The following is a 19,737-nucleotide window of genomic DNA, read 5'->3' as shown; positions in this document are numbered from 1 at the left end:
AGGATAAAGCAAAGGTCCAATTTGTAAAGAATAAAAATAAATCTGGTGGTGCCAGGCAGGCTGGCAGTGGGCACGAGAGGTTGAGGCGAATTCCTGTGCCCGACCAGAGCAAACAGGCAGCGGGTCAAAAGGCAGCATAGCACAGGGCCAGCCAGAGCCATGTCCTGGTGAACTGTCTAAAGTTAGACAACACCCCCCCCCCCCACACACACACTCGTATACACACACACACACACCTTAGATCACCGTGATAACACTGCACGCATGAATGCTTGCACACAAACACACACTGAATATAGAAATTGAGCTCCTCGGGCAATATCCACACAGAGGCAGGATAGGACAGCGTTGAGTGTGTTTGTGTATGTGTGTGAGTGAGAGTGTGCCTCTGTGTATGTGTTCCCATTGCACAATATAATGCACTAGGTGAAGTCACGTGTTGTTATGTTTTGTTTTCTATGATTGGTTTCACTCAGCCACTGCACGCGCACACGCGCGCACGCACACACACACACACACACACACACACACACACACACACACGCGCACACACACACACACGCATGCACACACACACACACACACACACACACACACACACACACACACACACGCACACTGTATAATAGACAGTACAGTGTATATGGAGCCTGGGGCACAAGAGCAAATAACTGAGGTTAAAGTTTTTATTAAATATATCACTTTTTGTTTTTATACATTACATCTTAATTACAAAATGCGTATACAGTCACACAAGTGAGCATACAGCAAAATCCTCAGTACTCATTCAACTCCTTGAGAGTGTAAAAATGGACCTGGATTTTGCCGTGCAGTTTTAGTCACTTTGGAATAAGACTCACACATAAACAATTCTCTCTCCAACAGCAGCATGTAGACAGAGCAGAACGCCCAGAATCCCCGCTCCCACCCCCCCCCTCCCCCCCCCCCCACATAATACGCCAACACGTCACACTTCACAGTGGAACGCCAGAGACGAGCTTCATCTCTTTGTGTTCCCGGTTGGGAGAGATCAGCGCCGCAAAAAAAGTGAAACAGCAACAAAGTCCTTTGACAAGACACGTGGAACAGAGAACCGACAGTGGAGACACAAACATCGGAGGTAGGTTTAAAGGTAGACCCGTGTGTGAGAGACAGGCGGCGCCGCAAGGGAAGCCGCCCGTCAGCATATGCCGAGCCCCATTGGACCATGGGATTCCTGTTCTAGACGTAGGCTACTGGATGATTCCCAAACTGAGAGCTTTTGCATTTACTGACATTTTAGCTGAGTTGTATCATGTATCATGTCAGGGGTAACAAACAATATAACAAACAATAACATTTAGAAGTCCTTCTAAATGACGATTTGGTCACCCCAGTGCTTTTGTTGCTTAGATTCCGTGACGAACCAAGCCGCCAAGCTGACCCTATATACACTTTATGTACAAATACAAATAATAATATTAATAATAATAACAATAAAGTAAACTGAATATAAATACAAATGACATAATACAATCAGAAAATAAATAAGGCGTAAGAGTTATGCATATAGATGCATATAAAATACAATATAAAACAAAAAAATAAAATTTGTTTTTTTCTTCTACTCTTTGGTGGGTGGGGGTGGGGTGGGATGAGGACAACAGTACCCCACAATGACAGTGTACCTGAATCAAACACCACCACAAGGATGAAAACAATCAAATAAAAAATGAATAAATAAAAGCTATAAAAAAAGAAAAATCAGTGGCTTTTCGGTCCTTTGATGCGCTCTGGCGGGCTGTACTTTTTTATTAAGGGCACTCTGCGTCTCCTGAGAGGTCGGCGGAACCCAGGATCCGCTTGCCGTTCCAAGAGGAAACGCACCAGCACCGACCCCTCTGTCCATCCAGAGAGGACTCACACTGGAGGGAGAGAGAGAGAGAGAGAGAGAGGTTAGATGTGTTATCATATGCCACTTTCTGTTCATATACAGCAGCGGTTCTCAACCAGTGGTCCCCGAGGGGTTCCAGGTGGTCCCCAGCCAAATGGAGAATTGGTAACCAAATGGACCCTTAGAGATCTTTAACTCTTGAGAGTGTAAAATGAAACCCAATGGACCCGTGTTGTAATTTACAAGAAGTCTACACAATTAGAGAATGTAGAAGAGTTGATATTTTGATCAACGTTTTGCCTGTTATCTCTCCTATGCCACATCAATACAACAAGGAATTGTGGACAAAATCTTATCCAATTATAACAAAATAGTCTACGCTTTGGGTCTGAGAGGATAAAACAAAAGCGGCTCAAATGCTGAATAAATAATGGACCTTGATATGAAAGGGGTTGAAAACCACTAATATACAGTATGACCCTGGCACGTACATCAGTAACAAAGTACCTTCACTTGAGTACTGTTACATAATTTAGTATCTATTTATACAAAACTAAAGTTAAACGAAACTTTTTGGACACTTCAAAGACAAATATTGTGACTCCAATGCATTTCTAGGAAGGGAAAAGGTACATAGTGAAAGTAGCAGCAGTGCATTGATATTAAAACGTTGAGAAATATTTGACCGTGTTGTATCTATACTTTGACTCAAGTGCTGGAGTTGAGTAATTGTCTACCACTGATGTACACACGCATACACAGTACATGTGCGCGATTAAGTATGTGTGTGTGTGTGTTTGTGTGTGTGTGTGCGTGCGTGCGCGTGGGGCCGTGGGAGTGTGCATGTACACGTGTGCATGCACGCGTGTGCATGCACGCGTGTGCATGCACACGTGTACATGCACACGTGTACAGTCATACCGCAGCCATGGGAATGACATCACAGTGCAGCTAGCTCAGTATACTCTGAGGTGTAAACACTGAGCTGAACAAACCCCTGCCTGGTCGTGTACGCACGCACACGCACACACATGCATGTGCACACGCGCACAAACACTGATATTCTGTGGTTGACACAATCTTGGCCACATAAACACACAACTAGGTGAGATTCTTTCACACTGACTGGAGTCAAGAATCCATCCAAAAAGGCCAAAACACACACACACACACACACACACACACACACACACACACACACACACACACACACACACACACACACACACACACGCTCGCACGTGCACACACACGCACGCACACACGCACGGCTGCACGCACACACACACGCACACACACAACACACACACAATACATCCTGAGATATATGTATTTACACGCGGGTGCCTACCTGCTTGGCTTTGTATAGCCCATGTTTGTCACAGTTTGGGAGGTAGAATCTAGTCATCCTGTCTCCTAATTTCTGCTGCGATTTTGCAATCTTCTCCAAGGCTATCTGCAGCTCAACGTGGCAGGGTCCCTGGAGAGAGAGAGAGAGAGAGAGAGAGTTAGATGAGCTGAACACCATCTTGACCCCCGTCAACAGACAGAAGCATCACATGACATGAGCCCTGGCCTGTAGGACGACTTAAAGAACTTTGGTTACAGTGCAGTAGGCATCATTCTGTCACTGACACCAGCCATGTGGGCTACTGTCCAAAGCCATTGGAGGAATGTGACACATACACATACAGAGCATATGCATACACGCAGTCAGGGGTGTCACAAGGGGGGGGGGGGGGGGGGAGTGGGACTGAGTTACCAGGGCCCACGGTGGAGGGTGCCTTAATTATTTTATACCTATTTATCTATTGAAAATAGCAGATCTACAAGCTCGCCGCACTGTGAGCTTGTATATCTGCTATTTTTAAATAGTTAAAGCACAGGGCCCCGCAGTGAATCCTTGTACCAGGGCCCAGAATTTGGTGCGACACCCCTGCACGCAGTGGTGTAAAGTAACTAAGTACATTTACTCAAGTACTTGAGGTACTTTTACTTCACAGGAGTATTTCCAATTTTCTGTACTTTTACTTCTACTCCACCACATCTTCAGAGACAAACGTTGTACTTTTACTACAATTATTTGAAAACCTGAGTTACTAGTTACTTTGTAGGTTTCGACTATTATTACAAAACATACACTAACCACTTCAGCCCTCTAGATCTACAGTAGGCAAATAGATATGCTATTTTCAAAAGATTTTCATAGCCTACATGTTATACATTTGAAAACTTGTGAAACAGGGCATTCTGCATATGAGTAGCCTACTTTCTACTTTTGGTACTTAAAGTAGCCTACATTTTGATACCAATAGCCTACTTTTGTACTTTTACTCAAGTACATTTTGATGACCAGAATTTTACTTGTACAGAGTATTTCTACATTGCAGTATAGATACTTTTACTCAAGTAAAAAATGTGAATACTTTTTACACCACTGCAATGCATACACAGTACACACGTGTGGAATTACACGCAGACAAACACACAGGCTCTTTCAAAATAGGGATATGAGCTCCCCCTTGTGGTGCACTGTCACTCTCTCCAAACGTCTCGCAAAAGTTTTCATACTAACATTACTCACACACTGACACAGCGTTTAACACAGCGCCTCTAATATGACTTTGCGTTTTACCTGCTCGACCAGTTTCTTGCGGATGGCGTTGAGTTTGGCTTTCATGCTCTCCTGAGCGTTCTCGGCGGCCCTCGGGTCGTATGGCTTGCTGGCACCGTGGCTGCCCGGGAGGTAGAGGCTGGAGCCCGGGTCCGAGACGGCCGCTGCGTTCTCCATCTCAGGCTCTGGCTCTCCCTGATCTGGGGGAAAAAAAGGAGAGAGCGGCGTGAATGGATTTATTTAGTGTCACTCACTTACTATGTTAAATGAACGCCGTTTTTAACGTGTGAGTTCATTCGATTGTGCTGTTGAGATCGCAAAAAAAGAAAGGGGAAAAAACAATACGAGTTAGCCTATGCAATTGGCTTTTAGAATGACCGTTAGGGAGATAGGCTACACTTAATGAGTTCGTAGACCAGTGGTTCTCAACCAGTGGTCTGGGGACCACCAGTGGTCCTTGAGGGGGGTTCCAGGTGGTCCCCAGTAAAATGGAGAGTTGTAACTCTTGGGAGTAAAATTATTGTTAAACATCTGCATTATTTAACTAACTACAAGTCTGCACAATTGTTATTTTGATCGACGTTTGCCTGCATCTCTCCTAGTCCTAAAACATCATTAGGCTAAAGCATGGCATTGTGGACACAATCTTATCCAGCGACAGCAAGTTATGAGAGGCTGAGATGAGAGGCTAAATCTCATCAAATGGTGGTCCGTGGCTCAAACGCCGCAAACATAATTGGATCTTGACATGAAAAAGGTTGAAAACCCACTGTGATATAGACTTTAGAATGTGGACGTACCTTGACTTTGGGGTTCGGGGCTCCGTTCGGGCTCGGTCGCCGTGCACACAGCCTGTCCCCGGGTGAGGGCGTGCAGCGGCCGGGGATCGCCGGCTCTCGGCGTGCACTTCAGACCAGAGCCACACGGCGACGTGTAGATCCCGCACAAGTCTCCAGCCTTCAGGGCGCAGGCGAGGCAGCACCCGCAGCCCGGCTCCCGCAGCACCTCGGCACATCCCGGCGCCACCGGTGTGCACTCGCTCATCTTCTCGGGTGTGCACGGCGCGCAGCGGATCGGCTCCGGTACCGGCGACCCCAGTGTCACCGCGGCCAGCACGGAGCACACCGTGGCTGCCAGCAGCACGACGTGATTGAAATGTAATCCACTCATCTCGGCAAATGAAGGAGCCCGGTTGCTAAATATAGAATTGTCAGATGTTGTTCAATTAAGGCAGGGTTAATCAATATGTATAGGCTAAGCCCGGATCCCAAGGTTCTTTGCTTTTGTTTTCGTTCAGTTGTTGCCTGAGCTTTGATTTGGGAAAAATGTCTAACTGTCCCTTGCGCGCAGCCGTATTTATAGTCGGGTCCTTGTAAATGTTTGACGCATCGACGTTATGAATGATTTGTGAAAAGAAGGTGTAATGATCCGATGCTCTCTGATTGGCCCGCGTAACGTCCGGCCAGGGAGCTTTGAATACAACACGTAAATCACGTCAATGTTTATTTTGGAACAGGCAGTGCCTGTGCACGTATTACGAACGAGTGACGACATCCGCGCGTGCTGTTGCGAGAACGCCGCTTCTCATTGCACTGAGTGTAATTAATGAGTTTACAACATGCTTGTAGGACTTTGGGCTAGATAATAACACATAGCAGTACCTCAGAGAGTATAGGCTATTAGGCTAAGTATTCTTTCTTGGCTCTATGTCAGTGGCTCTCAAACTTTTTCATCATGTCAATGACCCAGAACATTGTTATCCTGCATGCGGACCCCCATTTAAAAAGATGTGCCATAACCCATATTAAAGAGTAGGGGCCTAGCCTATATTTTTACAGCTCTCAACCATTTTAATTTCCAGTTTGACATGCGGCTACCTATAGGTCTATACGGTATGGACCCCAATGCCATTTCTGACTCTGGGACCCCCATTTATATTGTAAAATCAATGTTATCTCTGAGTTACATATACCCATCACCACTTTGAGAACCAATGCTCTATTTGAGGGGCTATTTAAAAAAAAGTTGATGCCAAAAGCAAGTTCAAAGGACAATTGAATCGGTAATCTTTTTTCATTTGACCTCCAAACAGAAAAGAAAAAAAAAACATTTCCACACCAAACAATATTCAGGGACAATAATGCTATTCATGAGGTTGTTGTTGTTCTTTTTTTTAATTGTCCCTTCAGACTTCTAGGAAACCAGCACAAATGAGCACAGATTACGCACGCTCACACTCAATAGAGCTGCTGCAGAGAGAGAGACAGTGACTGTCCAGCTCTAATTTGACGGGGGAAGGAAGGCATCCATGCATTGCAGACCCAATTCAGAAATAGCTGCTCAAATGGGGGTTCACCATTGTTTACGCCATGAGAGTCACGTCTCTTGTCTGTCTGGGGCGCATGCGGTCTCCATGTGGTGGAAAAAATACTCACATCTTTTACTCAAGTAGCCTAAACGCACCAATGCTTCAGTGTAGAAATACTCTGTTACAAGTAGTCCTGAATTCAAAATGTACTTGAGTAAACGTATTGGTTGTACTTAAAGTATCAAAAGTAAAAGTAGGCACAAGTCCTGTTGTAATTGTTTCCTGGGGTAATAATAGACCCAAGCTTGAGCTCTGCATGGGCTCTGCAGTGACACTGCGATACACACGCCCCTCAGCCCATGCAGTCGCATCTACTGTGGCAAATATGCCTTTGGAAAAGGTTTGGATGAATTAATTGTCACTCAATGATGCCCTCACTGTCCAGTTCTACTACAGAAAGAAGTAGCCTATATAAACAGACTTCAGTAGCCTATGAATGAAGTCAGTCACAGATGACTGATTGATTGATTGATTGATTGATTGATTGATTGATTGATTGATTGATTGATTGAATAGACTATTACAGTTTGCAGGTTGCACAGTTTACGGAGATTGTTAAAAGGATAACATAAAAAGCCCTATAGGGGGTTGTTTCCATTGTGGTCATGGTCTAAGTATGTAACCTATATGTTATTAATTAAGACATTCTTTTAAAGATACAATAATAAACAAGACATAATCAACGCTATGGTAGCAATATGTATGGTATAATAAGGTATACGATTCTGCACGTGCTCAAAAAACACGTTTTAAGGCCCATTCCCACTGGGCCAGATAACAGATATCTGGAGATATTTCTCCAGATATTTTTCCATGCAAAGTGGATGGTAGATACAGATAAAAAAAATATTTGCCACAGATAAAAGTATCTGTGGCAAATATCTGTGGTAGACTTTTTTTTTATCTGTATCTACCATCCACTTTGCATGGAAAAATATCTGGAGAAATATCTCCAGATATCTTTTATCTGGCCCAGTGGGAATGGGCCTTATGTCTGATGCAACAATAACCTAAATTGGGTGATTCAGTCCCAGGCCGGAACTTTGCCCGTGTCCGTCTTCTACCGTTCTACCGCTAGTGTGCCTTCAAGTAATTGGCTTCATGCAATTGCTTGACGGCATTGCGTCATCTCATCTGTCAGCTATTGTTAACGGTCATTCTCATGTGATTTGTATTTATCAAGGCCACGAGCTACAAAAAGGCCAATAGTAAGTAACCAGTTACGTGACTTCAGTGAATTATTCAGGCCTGCATGGTGCCTACTGCCTTTGGATTCAATTTAGGGTGAATTAAATCAGATTACATTGCTAAGACTATTCTATCAGCTGATGATATATGCTTTAGAAGCAAAGATGGAGCAATGAGAATCCATATGATTACATTTCAAAGTGAGTCTGTGCTCTTATGCAATAGCAATATTATTAGTAATACTCTATTACCACAGTTTTCCAGTTGAAGATGTTTGTGTTGCTCTCCTATGTGGAAGTCCTTTCATATGTTCACCATAACAGCACTACACAGCAGATATTAATAATAATAATAATGCAATTGGAAATTGCAAGTGTGGTTGCCATTGACACTAATGAGCCAATCAGAGAGGGGGAAAAGGGTGACATCTCAATGTCAAGGTATCAAGATGTCTGATTGGGTGAAGGGTTACATCAGATCATGAGGCAAAATAGACAAGTACTATAGTCTGGACTCTGGCTGACCTGCCCTGCGCGAGTCACACTTGCAAATGAATTTCATCTGACCATTACAATTTTCCCCATTCAAGTCAATGGGGAAACTGAATTCACTAATACATGAATGGCCATATAGATCTCTGTGTCAGTCCTTGTTCCTTTTATGCCCATATATAGATAGATAGATAGATAGATAGATACCTTTATTATCCCAAGGATGGATGGAGATCCTTGATGTCATGAAGTCATATCTTGGAATATCCATATATGGACATATACTGTGTCAGTCTCATTTGGTCTATGATGTCAGAAATCTATGATGCATGTCAGTTAGGGGTGTAACGATACATTTTAATAGCGATTCGATACACATCACGATACATGGTTGACGATACGATACATGGACGATATTGGTTAATTCATGGCGATACGATACGATTCGATTCAATGATTTAAAATCGATATAGTAACTATTTAGCAAAGACATTAAATCTGTGTGAAAGGTGTGGATAATGCAGGTTTTTAAGGGAAACATGTATTATTATGGATATAAATAAGTAAACACAGTAAATATCTGCCAAATACATGGACATTGTATATTGACAAACTTGCACCTTGACATGAACCCAGAGATTACACACATTTATCCATAGACCAGTGTAGCTATATGGAAAGGAAAACTAATTAAACCCCTCCTTTTTATTTTTTCTTCTTAAAAATGCTAGATACAATGCACAAGTAGGTAGTATGGATACAATCGATTCTTTGCACTGACGATTCGATACGATACAAAATAAAACGATGCGATTCGATTTTAGCTGTTTTCATTTCGATATACTTCGATTTTTTAAGTTAAAAACGATATTTCGATGCAGTTACTATATCGTTACACCCCTAATGTCAGTCATCTCCATATTTGGGAAAAGTTTAATTTGGGAATTAAAGTCAATGGAGAACATTTATTCACGAATACATTTATATATATAAATTAAACTATATAACGTATCTCTTTGCAAAATGAAAGGAATCGATTCCCGATGAAGCCGGTCGATTTGATATGGCCCCCAAAAGAAAAGTCTGGGACCGGCCTACTTGGGAACGATGTCTGTCTGTGTCCCTTTTATGCCTGTATATGGAGATCTCTGTAGCCTATCTGTCTGTCTGTGTCCCTTTATGCCCCTTTATGGAGATCTCTGTATCTGTCTGTGCCTCTGACTGCGTCCCTTTTGTGCCCATGAGTCAGCTGACTCGTATGTAAGGTCAATCTTCCCGGAGTTGCAGCAGAAACCCTTTCTCTCCTCTTTCCATACAAAGGCACAGCAATGTGAGCATTTGGGACATAGAAACAAGGTATTGCTCAGCGTGTGTCTGTAATCAACATGTAGTCTTGAAGCTGTGTTCACGAACATCACAAGCTCATTGTGCTTGTGATGTTCATATGATAAATGGTAAATGGTAAATGGTGCATTTATATAGCGCTTTACAATGTGCATTACATTCACCCATTCACACACACATTCATACACCGGTGGCGGTGGAAACCATGCAAGGCATTGGTATTGGTGCCTTGCATGGTTTCCACCGGTGAGCAACTTGGGGTTCAGTGTCTTGCCCAAGGACACTTCGACATGTAGACAGGAGAAGCTGGGATTTGAACCGCCTACCCATGGAGCATTGGCCAACCCACTCTACCTCCTGAGCTACAGCCGCCCCTGTATAGTAGATTAGATCATAAACCGCCAATTATGTGAAACATCTATGACGTCTGACATCATACAATCCCCTTTATGCCCATAATATGTCTGATGTCATCAATAGTCACACTTGCAAATTAATTCTGTCCATGTCCCTTTTATACCCATTTATGGAGATCCCTGATACCCATATGTGGAGATCCATGTATATGGTGAACACTGACGGCATCAGTAGGACCAAGTCCATGCATGTCAGTGTGATGTCAGTGTGATGTAAAACCGATATGTGCCCATATATGGAGATATCTGTATCTCTAAGTCCTTGTCCCCTTTTATGGGCATATTGGTTGGATCGGCGGTTCTACTGAAAAATGTTGTTTTGTACATCTGTACATCATATAAGTAAAGTAACGGCAGTAGCTAAGAACGTAGGCAAATATCTGAGATATCCATGTGCGAAAGTTGGAGTCTGTAGAACCAACCATGTGCTGTGAGACCTCTTTCATAAGATTCGGGGCCCATCGGCCTCGGCTTCAATTAGTAGTTGGGATGGGATGGGATAATAATAACAATAAAATATGAAACCATTAGTTGTAGTATAGGATGAAGGCAATCCCTGTGACCAGAGATGGTCCCATCGGCCACATGGTCCTGAAATGTGAGGGGGATGTGGCCTGTATTTCTAAGCTTTGTAGACGGCTCCCAGGGTGTGTGTGTGTGTGTGTGTGTGTGTGTGTGTGTGTGTGTGTGTGTGTGTGTGTGTGTGTGTGCGTGCGTGCGTGCGTGCGCGCGTGCGTGTGTGCGTGCGCGTGTGTGCGTGTGTGTATTATATAGTCATAAATCAAAAGGAGAACACTAATGTACCTACTGTACAGACCCAAGAGTTGGAGGAGCAGATGAAGGCAAGACAGTGTACAAAAAAGTAAACTAAAACTAGCTTAAACAAAGAATTGTTTTGTTTCCTTGGCCATCTTATCCCAATGCCCCCACGCTTGCCCGATATGGCCAGCTGTGAGGGGAGCAGGCCAGGGGGGGCAGCCATACACCACGGGACCGACCATGTAGTTAGTGGGGGAGACAGTATGCATACAGTATGCACCAGGGCCATGGATAGGGTTAAGGTATGTGGATATGTCCCAGCTGTGAGTGGCTCTGAGCTTTCTTCGCTGTCCGTTTCCACTTTCCAGGGGGAAAAGGGGGAGAAGAGGCAAGCCAAACACAAAGGAGTTATCTCAGGTCATGGCCAGACCACAAAAACACATGCACACAGCAAGACTTGTCAGGGCCTGGGAGGGTCGACCCCTACAAGGCCCCCCTATCATTCCAGGCTGTGTATGGTTGGGTGGGAGGGCGATAAGGGCTTCTCAGCCTCTTTCACGTGTCATGTGATGAAGATCAAACGGCAGTTGGCATTGAACATCCCAAGGAATGTTTACCTTTGACAAGAGCACTGGCAAAAAAAAAAATACTTGTTGTCCCCCAAGCTGCCCCTATGTACACACAAAATGTCCATAATGCACAGACGTGCTCCGCTCCACTGCACTAACCATATCAATATTTATGGACCTCTGAACCCCTTGCCCCTTGGAGGACACGAGGAGGGTATGTAAGGACAAGGGGGAGCTCAGAAAAACAGGCTTGTTTGAAAATCACGCCCACGGTAAGAATGCACACCTGCCTGGATGGGTCTATACAATACTACCGGTATATGGGCTTACGGCCAGAGGCTCAGTAGGGCCTATATGTGCCTCCCCATTCTTCTCATCCCCTGCGGAGGGGTTCATTCAGGGCGAGTTTAAATCAAATCAAGTAATCTAATAAGACCATTACTTTGGGGTTTAGGTTGGCTAAAGGCTGAATTCTTTCATTTAACTGAAGCCGGCGCCTGGGATTTGAGGATCGGGAACGGACCACTGAGCCAGTCTGGGCCTCAGCCGCGGGTTGGGCGGTATACGTACCGGCCTGCGCTGTACTGCGGGGCGGTAGTGGCTTAGGGGTAGAGCGGCTGCTTGGGAAACGGAAGGTTCTCAGTTCGATCCCGGGCTCCTCCATGAGTTGATGTCGAAGTGTCCTTGAGCAAGACGCTGAATCCCGTAATTGCTCCCGATGAGCAGGTTGGTGCCTTGCATGGTTTCCTCTGCCATCGGTGCATGAATGTGCATGCGTGAATGGATGAATGTAATGCACAATCATGGTAAAGCGCCTTGGATAAAGGCGCTATGATATATAAACGCCCCATTTAGCATTTACTGGGACGCACATCTCACCTGTCTCATGTTTCAGGTCGCAGCTGCGCACCAGAGTGGTGCAGTACCTCTGTGTGTCTACTCTGGTCTAGTCTAATGTTTCGTCCACCAAGCCCCCTCTGTGCACAATAGTGGCGTAACGGCCAATTAGCGTCCCTCTCCCCGGGGCTGAGATTCAGTGGGTAGGAATGTGATGTGGGCAGGCATGGTGAATCTAATCCCCCAGGAAAAGTTATCTTTTTTTATTCCACCCTCCTCCTCACAAGATTTCCTTAATCAGGTAAGCCATGTCAGGGCCTATTAAAGAGGCAGCGCTGAGTGAAAAACAATGAAATGGAGCTGGGGTCGTTCACGGTAAAGGAGCCTTATAAACTGTTGCCCACTTTCAGTTCCTCTTTGACATCTCAGTTGTGGACGTTTGTTGGAACCTAACATGTATGTATGTGAGTATGATGGCTCGCACGTGTGTGCGCGCGTGTTTGTGTGTGTTGTGTGTTGTGTGTGTGTGTGTGTGTGTGTGTGTGTGTGTGTGTGTGTGTGTGTGTGTGTGTGTGTGTGTGCGTGCGACTGTGCATGCGTGTGTCAGTGCAATTGTGCATGTTTGTGAGTGTGCACTTGTGTGTGGGAAACCCAGGAAATCCAGGCTCCCATGCGCAAGCATCTATTGTGTTTGGTTTCCTCCTCTGTGGGTGTGCGCGTGTGCGTGCGTTTGTGTGCATCTGTGTGTGTTTCACGGCAGGGAGGAAGTCAGAGCCAGAGCAGTGCACTTGGCAACGTTGATTGGAAACCTGTGAATGGATTGACGGAACTGAGTTGGTTGCGTTTGCCAAATGTCCCTGTGCCACTGAGTGGAGTTTTCCATTCAACTGCATTGTTACAGTAACAACCCATCCATTCCTACCACGCACGCACACACGCACGCACGCACGCACGCACACAAACACACTAGAGTAGAGTGTTATGAATGATTGTATAATATATATTTCTGAAATCACATTGATGGGAGGTGTGTCTTGGTGTTGCAATGTTTTTGTGTTCGCATTCCCCCACTCTGGGACACTCTGGCCTGAACACTGATAACAAACATTCGCTATTGGCATACTGACAAGACAATCAGAAAGTGGGTTAGGCCTACAGTACACACACAGTTGGGCAGGAAAAATGGACGGAACATATCGTTGTTGTCGGATGGAGACCTTGTATGTCCAAAACCGTTTTGTATTTATCATTTTAAAAATTCAAAGTAGTGACACTAGCTGCTATTCTCACTAGTTTTGTGTCTTGTATGCCAAAAAAAACGTACATATTTGAAACGTGGAGATTTCTGCCCGACAGTGACGATATACGTACATAATTATAGTCCCCCATGGAATCTAATCTAAATCCATAATTTAGGCCAAGGTGTTATCTGTCTACAGTCAGTGTGGGTCTACTGTATGTATATCTATCTATCTACAGTACTATCATGGTAAAAAGTAGAGGAGTAGAGGATGCAGAGGATGTGCTGATTTACAGTATATCTCTCGCATGTTTTTCCCTCTTCCTCATTGAACAGCAGGAGTGCACTATCCTAGAATGTTACACGTCTCCATTCCGACATGTCTCCTTTCCACATCTAACCCTATCCCGGCTAACCCTAACCTCTATGGAAGTGTTGCCACTCCGACAATAAGAAGTCAATGTCGGAATGGAGACATGTCGAAATGGAGAGCACCCCCATCCTAGAATGGAGGTACATTTGTATTATTTTGTTCTTTTACATTGAACTAAGGGTATAACTATTGTTATCCTTATTATTATTATTATTATTATTATAGCCATTATACAATGCGCAATAATAATCTTTGTAGCTATATTCTCTGAATGTTGGCCCTCAGCCTCAGAATAGGGGCGATAGTTTCATGTGGTTAAATCTAAACATCAAACTACAACAGAGACTGCTAAGCATGTTTGTCAGCTAGCTGCACTCATCATGGGTAGATGCAATGTGCATCTCCAGATCTACACACGGCGATCCCTCACAAAAGCGCTGGGGTATCCCCCTCCATCTGTGTTTACAACAGTTGTTTCACAATCAGTGCACCTGCTTATCTCCGGTCACAACAATCTGACCTTCCCATGAAAGTTATTATGACAGACAGCCCACATATCAGAGTGTTTTCAACTTGCCTCCGTACTACAGTCTGTTTGCTTGGATGTCAAGAGCCTGATGATAGGAGGAACAACAGGTCAGCAAGGGTCACTAGAGCTTCTTACATAAATCTAAAGTTCAAGTACATACCATTCCTTGGGGTGAATAACCTCGGGAAGGTTCTGAATTGAGGAAGACAAATACAAATGTTGTCGGAGGATGTTTTCTTTTGTACTGATTTGACAAGTTTGTGTTATGGTTGCGAATCAGAGGGTAAGGGAATTGCCCTCGAGTTGGAAGACGCCTCGCAGTTGTGAAATGAAGGTTCCATGCAGGGACATGTTTCAGCTGAGTGAACTGGAAGTGCGTAACTGTGGCAGGAAGTGTTAAATCCCCGCGTGAGCGTTCTGATCGACAGGGAAAAGCCTTGGGCTGATAATTGCGGTCGTACTGCTGACGAGTGCTGAGTGTCTGACAGCATGACTGTCTTACTGTATGTCGTGACATGTGTCCAATACTGTATCTATTCTCTGTGTGTGGAGATGATTCCTGTGAATGGAATGGAATGATTAATTCCCATTGCTCACTGTAAGTGTGGGTGTAGCAGGTAGAACTGTAAAGCAGCAGTTTTCTGGGACCACTTGGAGTTCGTTTTGTATGTATCATTTTAAAATTGATTCAAAGTTGTGAAAATAGCTGATCTACAAGCACACAATGCCTCGCACCACGAGGTGTTGTGTGCTTGCAGATTTGCTATTTTCACTAGTTTTGTGTGACAGTCTTGTATGATGAAGCAGGGCTTTACTTTTACACATTTGAAACTTAGTGATAAGAGGTTTCTGCCCGGCAGTGACATTATATAGTCCTTCATGGAATCAAATCTAAATCCATAATTTAGGCAGAGGTGTTATCTGTCTGTATAGGCCTACAGTAAGTTCATAATGGGTGTAGGAGGTAGACCTGCAGTGTTGCAAGTAGAACTGTAAAACAGCGGTTTCCAGCCTTTTCTCGATCAGGGCCCACTTGGAGATCTGGAAAGCGTTCGCAGGCCACGGTGGTCAGAATCCCTGTTTCCTGTGCTTGATTTCCACCTTACGGTCCTGGTTTTGAGAGTCCTGACAGTTATATCATCATTAACATCTTTTAGTGTATTGCCAATGACGCGCTATGATGTGATGCTATCTGCTATTTTTGGTGTACAACACGCGTGCAACTAAGTATACATTTGGGCTCAACTCTATAACCATAAGCAAATAAACGTGTAAATTACTAATTCTGACACTAACCCCCTAACTCTATAATCTATGTTTTAACAATAAAACGTCAAACAGTTAAAGTACATTTGGGGACATTTGGCCCTCACTCACAGGTATAGTAATACAAGAACACGTAGGGCTGTCACAATTATTACATAATCGTCTAATTGCAATTATTTGAGGTAATCGCAATTATTTTGCATAATCGTCATAATCGTTTCCATGTTGAAAAATGTTATATTATAGTTTCAAACACTAAAAAAAAAGTTGTGGAAATAGCAGATCTACAAGCTCACAATGCATCGCAATGCAAGGCGTTGCGAGCTTGTAGATTGGCGATTTCCACTATCAATGTTCTTTTTTAAGTATAAAGCTGTTAAATATGTCAGTAATTTATTTGTATATGTGTCATAATTGCCATGTGCAACTTCAAAGCCTAAAAGCCAAACAGAAATGTAATTGTCAACGACAAAAACACAATTAAATTGTCAATTGTAGTTATTTGAGTGACAATTAATCGTCATGTAAAATGTCATAATCGTGACAGCCCTAAGAGCACGCACGCACGCACGCACGCACACACACACGCACACACGCACGCACACGCACGCACACGCACGCACGCAGCTAGGGTCATAAACATGTTCATGTACACACACACAGTCTTGGGCAACACTGTGTTGTTCCTCCCACGCTCCAGTGTCCAGGCTCCTGCAACATTTACAGTAAAGGGATGTTATGACACAGGAGCGGGGCGGGGGGTACAGTGTAGAGGGGAGGGGGGGTAGCGTAGTAAATATATCATTAACCCGCTTCACACTGTGTCCTGTTCAGCTAGGGATGGGACGATATGAAAATGTCATATCACGATTATTGTGACAAAAGAAATCGCGATTTACGATATTATCGCGATAATCAAAATCCATTATCCTGGGGCAGAACATTTGCCAAAAAATAGCAGATCTACAAGCTCACAACGCATCGCGTTGCGACGCGTTGTGAGCTTGTAGATAGGCTATTTTTTGGCAAATAGATTTGTTAGAGAGTGAAAAAAAAATGTATCAAGTACGAGCTTGTAGATTGGCAATTTTTTGGCAAAGAGATATGTTAGAGAGCGAAAAAACTGTATCAAGTAAGTATATTATTAAGTACCTTTTACCAATTCTAGAGGGTTTAAGTGGTACCGGATATGCAGCTCGGCAAATAAAAGGTGAATTGATCCCAGTGCATGATGGAGGACGATATCACGATAAATGAAATCTCCACAATACGAGTGTTTTTTATCACGATAAACGATAATATCACATATCGTCCCATCCCTATGTTCAGCTATATCACTGCCCCCAATTTAAAACCCCCTCCCCGCGCAATCACCTCTATCGCTTACTGTCTCTGAATCAGGCTTGTTGACAATCCCCCCCCCCCCCCACCCGCAATAAATGAGGCCTGAAAGTGTCCCCACCACCACCACCAACCACCACCACCACCCCCCTGTTTCCGGCCGCTTATCTCCTGAGCGCGTAAGTGTTTATTCTGGCACTCCTGCGCTTTGGTTGTTTACCGGCCTGTTTGATCACATCCGCTCCGCGGGCTCGGCAGGTGGTGAACACCCCCCCCCCCCCCCCCCCACACACACACACACACACACACACACCCCACCCCTCCACCTCCCATCCCCGCCCTGCCGCCACAAAGCGCACAGGGGTGATCAACAGGGAATAGAGGCGAGCTTGGATTGTGTCGTACACTTTGCACTGATTGCAAAGTGATTGTGGGTGTGTGTGTGTGTGTGTGTGTGTGTGTGTGTGTGTGTGTGTGTGTGTGTGTGTGTGTGTGTGTGTGTGTGTGTGTGTGTGTGTGTGTGCGTGCGCGCGCGCGCGTGCGTGCGTGTCTGAATGAATCACAGGGCCACTTACAGAGGAGATGAGTGTGGGGCCTGTAAACAAGGAAGGGCCTCGCGCGGCCATCATTTACCAAAAGTACTAGGAACCGTGACGTCTTGGCCGCGACGGGGCACGGCCACGTTTACGTTGCCACGGCGACCAGTCAATCTGCGCACGCACGTGCACGCCGTGTGTGAGGCCTCTAGATGCGAGGGCCGCATATATAGCGGACCGAACCTCTAGTGTGAAAAACCTACGCTCCGAAGCTCCACTACGTCACAAACATAATAAAGACGCCACAACCTTACAAACAACTAAGCTCAACTAAATGAACACTGAGTATTTGACAGTGTACAGCGGGGTCCCCGAGATATCAAATAGAGGACTGTGTCCGTGAAATGAAAAAAAGGTCTTCAACCAGCCAAAATCCTTCTCCGCTCCCTCCACTGGCTCCCGGTTGTGGCCCGCACTGAATACAAAACACTGATGCTGACCTTCAAAGCAGCCAAAGGTACGGCTCCTCCATACCTCCAAAAACCTGATCAACCCCTACAACCCCACCCGTTCGCTCAGATCAGCCAACACAGGGATGCTGACAGAACCCTCGCTAAAAACCCCAGGACAAAAATCCACTCGTCCTAGACAATTTGCTCTCCTGGCCCCCAAACTGTGGAATAAACTCCCTGTCGCACTTAGAACTACAGACTCACTCCCTAGCTTCCGCCGTGGACTGAAGACTCACCTCTTCAGACTCCACCTAAACCCATAGCACTACTGAAACACTCATTGACAACATGAAGCTAGTTAGCATTTTATAGGTTTTAGAATCGTTTTCTTTACTGATCAGGTGCACGGTCTACCTATGTTATTGTTTTTCTAGATTAATATTCCTATGCATTGTTATATTGTTGTTGATATACTGACATATTATCTTTCTTATTCTAGTGATGTATTACTGTACCTGCTTATTGTAAGTCGCTTTGGATTAAAAGCCTAAACTGTAAACTGTAAACCGCTGCTGTAGGCGGTAGGATGACTCATCTCATCTACGAAGTCCAACAAACAAGCATAACTTATTTTGTTCTTTTGAATTTAGCCCTTTTTGTTTGTGAAGCACTTAATAGGATTCATTTGTTTTCTCGCGTCATGATGATGTCACGTCTCCCCTTCCTGTTCCAGTTTGCAGTGTGTACGTCAGCCTGTGAAGCCCTCTTTGAACAACAACACTGGACTCTGGCTGAAATTGACCCAATGTTGTTACAAGCCTCTTACGTTAGCCGCTCTGTTATTCCACGCCATTACATAACTTTATGGCCGAGTTTGCTGAACTCTCCGTGTGAACTAACTTGACCTGCTTTCGTTCCCCCCGCACAGGGGCGTCACAACAAATTCTGGGCCCTGGGTACAAAGATTCACTGTGGGCCCCCCATGAATTTAACTATTGAAAAATAGCAGATATACGAGCTCACAGCGCGGCACTCTGCGAGCTTGTAGATCTGCTATTTTTGAAAAACATGTTTCCATGTCAGTGGTGCTCAAACCTTTTCAAGGACCCCTAAGATGACATGTATTTGGCCACGGACCCCCATCTCAAAATACTTTGTTCCAGGGACGCCCCAGAAGCAAAATTTGAGTTACACATACTCATGACTTTTCTACAAGCTTGCAGCGCGGCACTCGGTAGATCTACAAGCTTGCAGCGCGGCACTCGGTGCCGCCCTGTGAGCTTGTAGATCTGCTATTTTTCAATAGCTAAAATTACTAGGGCCCCTCCACCTTGGGCCCTGGTAACTCAGTCCCACTTTTTCCCCCCTTGTGAGGCCCCTGCCCCCGCAACCCATCTGTGTTTTTGTGTGTACAGTGTGTGCACCCATGCGCGCAAGTACTGAACTGTATATCAAACTTACTGGTGTATATATAGGTCAATAGAGCTCTGGAATGCTCTGCTGAAAAACATCTCATCTACAAACAACAAAATAACTTTCAA

General features: G+C 44.6%; 1 protein-coding gene across 1 annotated transcript; it reads right to left on the bottom strand.

The window, feature by feature from the left end:
• Nucleotides 1-963: 963 nt before the first annotated feature.
• Nucleotides 964-5,795, bottom strand: igfbp1a (insulin-like growth factor binding protein 1a). The gene is made up of 4 exons (XM_080722065.1): nt 5,288-5,795; nt 4,509-4,687; nt 3,225-3,353; nt 964-1,904 (listed from the first exon to the last, which is right to left on the bottom strand). The coding sequence occupies exons 1-4, from the start codon at nt 5,655-5,657 to the stop codon at nt 1,794-1,796; spliced, it is 789 nt and encodes a 262-aa protein (XP_080578191.1). The 5' UTR covers nt 5,658-5,795; the 3' UTR covers nt 964-1,793.
• Nucleotides 5,796-19,737: the final 13,942 nt, after the last annotated feature.

The sequence above is a fragment of the Nannobrachium achirus genome, assembly GCF_963921795.1.
Source record: "Nannobrachium achirus genome assembly, chromosome: 1".
Taxonomy (NCBI): Eukaryota; Metazoa; Chordata; class Actinopteri; order Myctophiformes; family Myctophidae; genus Nannobrachium; species Nannobrachium achirus.
Note: the sequence above shows the minus strand (reverse complement) of the source record. Positions and strands in the feature narration are given on the sequence as shown.

What these genes read in the sequence shown, in the direction of transcription:
- igfbp1a (XM_080722065.1), bottom strand. Translation starts at nt 5,657, where the DNA reads ATGAGTGGATTACATTTCAATCACGTCGTGCTGCTGGCAGCCACGGTG. An exon ending in CCCCGAACCCCAAAGTCAAG is followed by an intron (nt 4,688 to 5,287) that starts GTACGTCCACAT and finishes TTTTTCCCCCAG; the next exon opens with ATCAGGGAGAGCCAGAGCCT. An exon ending in GCAAGAAACTGGTCGAGCAG is followed by an intron (nt 3,354 to 4,508) that starts GTAAAACGCAAA and finishes CTCTCTCTCCAG; the next exon opens with GGACCCTGCCACGTTGAGCT.